The sequence below is a fragment of the Myotis davidii genome, unplaced genomic scaffold (genome assembly GCF_000327345.1).
Source record: "Myotis davidii unplaced genomic scaffold, ASM32734v1 scaffold328, whole genome shotgun sequence".
Classification (NCBI taxonomy): Eukaryota; Metazoa; Chordata; class Mammalia; order Chiroptera; family Vespertilionidae; genus Myotis; species Myotis davidii.
In genome coordinates, this window is record NW_006300373.1 from 3567428 (window position 1) to 3575056 (window position 7629).

At 43.8% G+C, this 7629-nt stretch overlaps 1 protein-coding gene across 1 annotated transcript in view; it reads left to right on the plus strand.

The window, feature by feature from the left end:
- Positions 1-2: 2 nt before the first annotated feature.
- The window catches only part of LPCAT2 (lysophosphatidylcholine acyltransferase 2), a 53335-nt gene continuing 45708 nt past the window's right edge, over positions 3-7629 (plus strand). The window contains exons 1-3 of the mRNA XM_015572654.1: positions 3-92; positions 3556-3695; positions 7011-7228. Of these exons, the coding sequence (XP_015428140.1) occupies positions 3-92; positions 3556-3695; positions 7011-7228 (448 nt within the window). The remainder of the gene's footprint in view (positions 93-3555; positions 3696-7010; positions 7229-7629) is intronic.

Consider the following 7629-nt stretch of genomic DNA (forward strand, 5'->3'; position numbering starts at 1 on the left):
AGATGGTGCCCCGCCAGGCGTCCTTCTTCCCACCGCCCGTGCCCAACCCCTTCGTGCAGCAGACGCGCCTGGGCGCGGGGAGGCGCATCCAGGTGAGTGTGTGCCTCAGAGAGGAGGCAGCGGGGCGAGGGGCGAGGGTCAGAGAGAAGGTGCATCAGGCAAGGGGCGTGGGCCAGAGAGAGGAGGCTAAGCCAGGTGAGGGGTGAGGGTCAGGGAGGAGGTGCATCAGGGGAGGGGCGTGGGTCAATGGAGAGAGGAGGCAGGCCAGGTGAGAGGCGAGGATCTGAGAGATGAGAGGGTCTGAGGGTGCCATAGGTGTGACAGGGGAGGCATCTGAGGGGGGCGTGAGTCTGGGAGGCAAAGGCTCTGAGGGAGAAAGAGCTGTAGATCCGAGAGGAGAGGCTTGTGCAGGGGCCATGAGTCTGCAAGGGGCGGAGAGGTGGGTCCGAGGATGGAGGGACCTGGAGGATGGTCTGGGGGTGGGAGGGGCGTGTGGGAAGGGAAGGTGCAGAGCACAGGTGGGTCTGAGTCGGAGGTCCTAGCCAGGAGGAGGCAGAGCAGGCCAGTGGCCGGGGACGCATTCATTCCATGCGGAGAAGCGGGAGTGGAACCGTGAGAACTTCCATTGGAGTGTGAGGATGTAGCTGGGGGCCAGCCTACACAGGAGCATGGGTTTGGGGAATTCTGTTTGTTTAGGGAAGGAGAGGAGTGAGTCTGGGACGGGAAGGGTGAGTGAGAACGCAGAGAGCCCAGGTCTGGGGTTGGAACAATACGTTAAGACGGAGAAGACCCAGCCGAGCAGAGGCATCAAGGGTAGGAAATGGGAACCCGGGAAAAGGGATGATGAGGGTCAGCTTGGGGTGCTTCTTTTTGGCCCCGAATCCGTCTTCACCCAAACACTTCTCCCAGATTCGAGGATGAGAGGGAGCCCGGACGCTCCTCCACTGTTGACAATGGCCACATGCAAAAAGGAAGTGTCCTTTCCTGTCCTTTTTCGGGTAAAGCACTGCCTTTCCCATAAACAGTAACTCTTAGGACTTCCTCTTTAGTGAAGTTAGTGATCAATAGACTACACAAGCTTCATTGGTCCTGGGCGGCCTGTATGGGGGTGCGGGGAGATGTTTTCTTGTCCGCATCACAGGTTGCTTTCCCTTGGATGGGCAATAGTGTGATGGAGGCACTAAGACCGTCGTCTTGGGCAGCGCAGGCAGGCTGAGTGCTGGACTGAGCAGCACGGGTGGTGGTGAGAGGGATGACAGACGGGTGTCTGGTTGAAGAAGGGTGTGAGAGAGGAAGGGGAAAACCGTGTGCTAACAGCTCTTTGTCAAGAAATGAGACGCTTGAAACTTGGATCTTCATGTCTGTCAGCGGGTAGAGGTTCCCATTGTGTCTTAAAAATGTAGAGACACTTCTGAGGGCAGTGACTGTCATTCAAGATGAATTGCAGTCACATCCGTCCTACTGGAATGAAAGTGTGTCCATCTATTTGGCTTCATATTTTTGAAAGTGGATCAGAGTGGCAGACCATAAGTATTTGTATTGCACCCGCAGGAAATTATTGTTTTTTAATAGCGTGGCCTGTTACGGTTGAGGGAGCACTTCTAAGTAACCACAAGAGCTGAGGTGCAATGGACAGGTCACTGGTCTCAGTCAGAGAACATCTCAGGCCCTGCCCCCTGTTCGTTGTATGTCTCCAGCCAAGTCACTTAACTGCTCTCATTGACACTTTTCTCATCTATTAAATTGGAGTAAAGTACATCAAAAGAGGAATAAAATTAGGTGAAGCAATGTGTGAAACAATCGGGTATTGTTCGTTGATCTTAATATTGATAATGATGCTATTGGTTGTCTACGTTTTTAACGTAGTACTTAAAAGTTGCTATTTGTGTGGAAAGGAATGGAATATAGTCTGGGTATTTATTTGAAAAACTAAAAATCCACGTAGACCAGAGATGCAAAATAAGTTTCAACGGCTTGAATGGTCTGGGTAAAGGTAGACGTAATTGAAAAACAATGTTGGCTATATTATCCAGTTTAAAAGGTGGATACTTCACTTAAGTATGACTTGTTCTGACTAATTCAGACTAAATTTAGTTTGAATTCAAATTTAATCTTCAGTGATGATCAGTGTCTTGCTCAAGGACTGTTATCACTTTTGCATCTCCTGTCAGGGCTTAACTTACCCTTCCTTCTACCCCACTTCTCTTTTTTGACTAAGGTTCTGCTACTGAGTGGCAGGGGAAAAGAGTAGCCTGGCTTTCATTTCCTCAGCAGAATATGGGATGGACATGAGTGTTTAGTGGTAATTGTGGGGTCATTTACCCTATAAAAGTATTTGTTTGAATGCCTACTATGTGCCAGGCACAATACAATTCTCGGGAGATACAGCAGTGAAAAGAGAAATAAGGACCCTGCCTATCTGAAGCTTATGTATTTCACAGAAAAAAATTAAACAAGTACAAAAACATATATCATGTTTTTGTAAGCGCAGAGAGAAGAGGATAAGCCTGATAGAGTGTTGAAAGAATGTCTTTCTACAGAGATGACATATTACCAAGTAGAAATGCGATGGAGAATCCTCCTAATTTTTCAGAATTACTCAACATTGCTCTACTATTATTTGTTGCAACCATGGAAGAGGCACAGAAAAAAAAAAGGTTGCTCACTATTTGACAACTTAATTAAAATCCATGTTACCCACTCATTTTGAATGTTAGTGAATCTTCTAGGAATATCCTGTAACCTCATCACAACTTTTCCTTCAGGGTCTATGCTATGGTCCTTTCTTCCATTCAGGATTATTTCTTGCCCATTGGCCAGGCTGTCTTTATTTGAGCTGCCTTGGAGCCAACCCACTACCGTCTTTTCTCATCAGAATCACAATCCTCATTAAAAGGTACCATGAAGAAATTGAAAGGGCAAATCATGGGATGGGAGAACATACTTTCAATACATATTTCTCAATGATTACGAACATATATGTTCACACAGGGATGTGAACATTCATCTTCATAGTCAAAAACTTATAATAAGGCCAGCTGTCCGTGAACAGATGAGTGGATAAGTGAGCTGTGATCTATCCACACAATGGCATCATACTCCGCAATGAAAAAGACTGCCCTCCTTACGCATATGGCAGCATGGTGGAATCTCAAAAATACGAAGTGAATGGAGCCAGACATAAAAGTCCATCATGTGTGATACCATTTAGGTAAAAATCTAGGACAGGCAAGACTATAATGAAAGAAAGTCTCAGTGTTTTCCAAGGGCGGGGGAGAGTGTATTGACTGCAAAGAGGTACAAGGGACCTTTGTTGAGTGACCGGAATGTTCTATATCTTGATCGTGGTGGTGTTTGCATAGCAATATACATTAGAAAAATGTATCATCTACACACTTCAACTAGGTGCATTTTATTTTATGTAAATGGTGTCTTAATAAAGTCGATGTTTTAAAGACACTAGCAACACCAGATGTTGGCTGGTATGTACCGTGGCAGAAAGGGCCATTTTAAAAAAAGATACAGCCTCTTATTTTAATCAACTTTGCTTTTCAGACTTTCATTCTTTTGATTGTCCTGCTTCCGGTTCGTGCCTTACTGCTTGGCTTAGTTTTATTACTGGCGTGGCCATTTGCTGCGATTTCAACAGTATGCTGTCCTGATAAGCCGACCCATCCACTAACTGGTTGGAGGAGGTAAGAAATGGTTACATCAAAATATGAAGTAAATCGCCATTCATTCAGTTAGTGATCAGTAGTTTTATCTAACTGCTATCTACTCAGTTTTCGTCACTGATTTTTGTTTCTCAGATGAGACTGTTCTTAATTGATCATATGCAGGAATTACTGGCCAAGAACAGATCGCCTTTTGTTGAAGTTGTTGCTCCCTAATATTAAAACATTTTGTTTCCTGAATTATTGCCAAAGAGGGATAGATCCCTGGTTCTCAAAGACCCGGTTAGTGTACCTGACACCATTGCAGTGGAAAAATACCCGGCTTCTTTTGTTGTTGTTCTTCCTGAGTTTTCACATTTGCTTTTGTCCCTCTATAATAACTACATACTTCAGTAAGTGATATAATTAAGTGGATAAATTATAGTATGTTAACTCATTACTTTAGCGATGATGATGATTATTATTTTAAACCTCACCCAAGGATATTTTCCCATTGATTTAGAGAGTGGGAGAGGGAAAGACAGAAATAGCAATGTGAGAGAAACACATCGATGGGTTGCCTCCTGCACCAGCCCTGACCAGGGCCCAGGCCGGGGAGGAGCCTGCACCTGAGATATGTACCCTTGACCGGAATTGAACCCTGGACGCTTTGGTCCTCAGGCTGATGTTCTATTCACTGAGCCAAACCAGCTAGGGCTTTAGTGGTTATTGTTAGCAACAATTTCACTATTAATCAGTGTAGCCAAGTTTTATTAAACATTAGCATTGAGGCCACTGGCGCTGCTTTTCAAGCAGTATGTAATTAGCCTCGTGCTAGAGAATAGACTAATGATTAATTGGAGTTATTGGTAAAAGTCCATTTCCATGGGGCAGAACCCACTTGTTGCCATACGTGCGTATGTTCTGAAAGCAAAGGCCCTTCACGTGGACTCCTGGGATTTATAGAAACTCATAGGCGGGTTTTAGGGCACTGTTAAACTTTCTGAAATTGTGCACATTTTTTTTTTGTACACAAAGGTCTGTTCCTTTTATCTCAACCTCAAATGAGACTATGTCCTCCCAAAATTTTGAGAAACACTGTTTTAGGAGCCTTTTAGGAAATATGCAGTTTGCTATTCAATTCATGTTCGAGTGAACAATGTCAACATGAAACACATGGAAGCTGGTATGAACTAGAACTAAATCCACGGCCCGCAATGCCCCGGGGAGAAATTATACCACCTCAATCCTTGCAAATCAGACTCCCTTGTTTTATAACTCAAGGTTGTCTGTCACTGAAAACATACTGTAAGTGACATTTCTCATCACCCACTGATTCCTTATGCTTACTTCCTTGGTTGCTATTATTAGTGGCTTGTAGAAACCTATGATAACAGTCTAAACCATCGGTTCTCAACCTGTGGGTCGCAACCCTTTTGGAGGTCGAACGACCCTTCCCAGGGGTCGCCTAAGAGAACCGTCATATTTACATGACGATTCATCACAGTAGCAACATTACAGTGATGAAATAGCAATGAAAATAATTTTATGGTTGGGTCACAACATGAGGAACCATATTTAAAGGGCCAGAAGGTTGAGAACCACTGGTCTAAAGGGTCAGAAAACAGATAAAATAAAGGTTGGAAAAAGAAGTCCTATTTTCTTCAATGAAGCCTCCTCTCAAACAGGTAACATTGGAGTTATTACGCAACACTAGACTTTTAGCCATTAAAAAACAACAATACTTTAACTAGAAGTCTTTCGTGACTTTGAATATGGGGTACTTCGGAATGTAGCTGTCAGAAGCCCCATCACTATGAATCGGAAATAGGACTAGTGGGAACTCCATGAAAGAGGGAGCCTTTTTATCTCTATACCAATAGCGATCTTAACTCTCCACGAAAGGGCAAGAAGGAGAGAGGTGGCCATTCCTCTGGGTCTCACTTCTTGCTGTGAAGTCAAAGTCAGACCAACTTCCTCAGCAGCGGTTGGGTCACCACATGAGGAACTGTATTTAAAGGGCCAGAAGGTTGAGAACCACTGGTCTAAAGGGTCAGAAAACAGATAAAGGTTGGAAAAGGAAGTCCTATTTTCTTCAAAGAAGCCTCCTCTCAAACAGGTAACATTGAAGTTATTACACAACACTAGACTTTTAGCCATTAAAAAACAACAATACTTTAACTAGAAGTCTTTCGTGACTTTGAATATGGGGTACTTCGGAATGTAGCTGTCAGAAGCCCCATCACTATGAATCGGAAATAGGACTAGTGGGAACTCCATGAAAGAGGGAGCCTTTTTATCTCTATACCAATAGCGATCTTAACTCTCCACGAAAGGGCAAGAAGGAGAGAGGCAGGCGGCCATTCCTCTGGGTCCCCTGGAAAAGTACTTTGGCTTCTGTGTCTCACTTCTCCTTGCTCTGAAGTCAAAGTCAGACCAACTTCCTCAGCAGCTAGTTGCTTCATCGTTCCTCACTGTCATCGTACAAGATTGTTGAGAAAATTCGACAGGGAGCCCACCTGCTAAAACTCCCATCAGTTGTCTTACGGGAGGATGTATGTAGTATTGTATTTTCATGAAAAGCTATAGGTGTTTCCATTTCTAGGGGTATATGTTTTGGTTTCGCTACTCATTGGAGTCTATCAGGGACAGGGGCTGGACCTGACTTGTGTGTCCAGCACCGTTCCTGGCACAATGTGATGAATTAATTATTCATCTTTAATAACGGAGCCTTTGGAAAACGTTAGCAATTAGATTTCCAGAATTGTCTAAGTGAATGACAGTGAGATGGTGAATTTTCTTAAGAGTCTTGATGATGTCTTAGAAGGCTGACTTCTTAAAAAGTATTCCCAAAATAATGCTGAGGACAGTTTCAGCATGAGAATTCTAAAAGTGTTTGGGGAGATAGCGGCATCTTTGTTACTCACATGTAGATTCCCAAGGTGGTTACCTGGAAGGGCAATACTGATTTGAACTTCTCAGAGGGATGTGTGTTGACAACTCACTCTATTCATTTTAGAGTCACAGAAGAATAGAGCCGATTACTAGCCGTATGTCCTTGGGGGAAAAATTACTTCTCTGCGCCTCAGTTTTCTGAAAAATTGGGATGATAATAATAAGTAACACCTGTTGTATAAAATCGGGCCGAGGATTAAAGGAATTCATATAGGCAGAGGATTCCGAATGGTTCCTGGCAGAAAGCATGTTCCATGGAAGTGTTCGTTATTCTTCTTAGCTTGTATTTTAAAACGAAATGTTCTGATGCGTTTGGGGTTCCACGTTGTGTTTTAGAGTAACGCCTAGCGTTAGCTGCAGTGAGCAAAGCTAATTCTGTCTTTTCCATGTGTGTTTTCAAAGGAAAATTACTCACCCAGTTTTGAAGTTTCTGGGCCGGGCCTTGTTCTTCTCGATGGGGTTTTCAGTTACCGTGAAGGGGAAGATCGCAAGTCCGGTGGAAGCCCCGATTTTTGTCGTGGCCCCCCACTCCACATTCTTCGATGGGATCGCCTGTGTCGCCGCGGGGTTACCTTCCATGGTTTCGCGCAACGAGAACGTGCAGGTGCCTCTGATTGGCAGTAAGTACGTGTAAGGTAACGTGGATAAAAGAGTTTCACGTTCGTGCCTTGTGAAAATCACATTTAGCTTCCTGGTAGGTTTTTAAGACGCTTTAAAATAATGAAATATCTCAAACATATTTCCTTCCTTTTAATGAGGTACGATACCTTAAGAATGACTTTGTGAAAAAAGATTAAACTTCCCTCTATATGAACCCTTGTAATTCTTTTAAAATCTTACTTTTAGCACTGGACCATCATCTCTTTCTGTTCTTTTTTTTAAAATATATTTTATTAATTTTTTTACAGAGAGGAAGGGAGAGGGATTGAGAGTTAGAAACATCGATGAGAGAGAAACATCGATCAGCTGCCTCTTGCACATCTCCTACTGGGGATGTGCCCGCAACCGAGGGACACGCCCC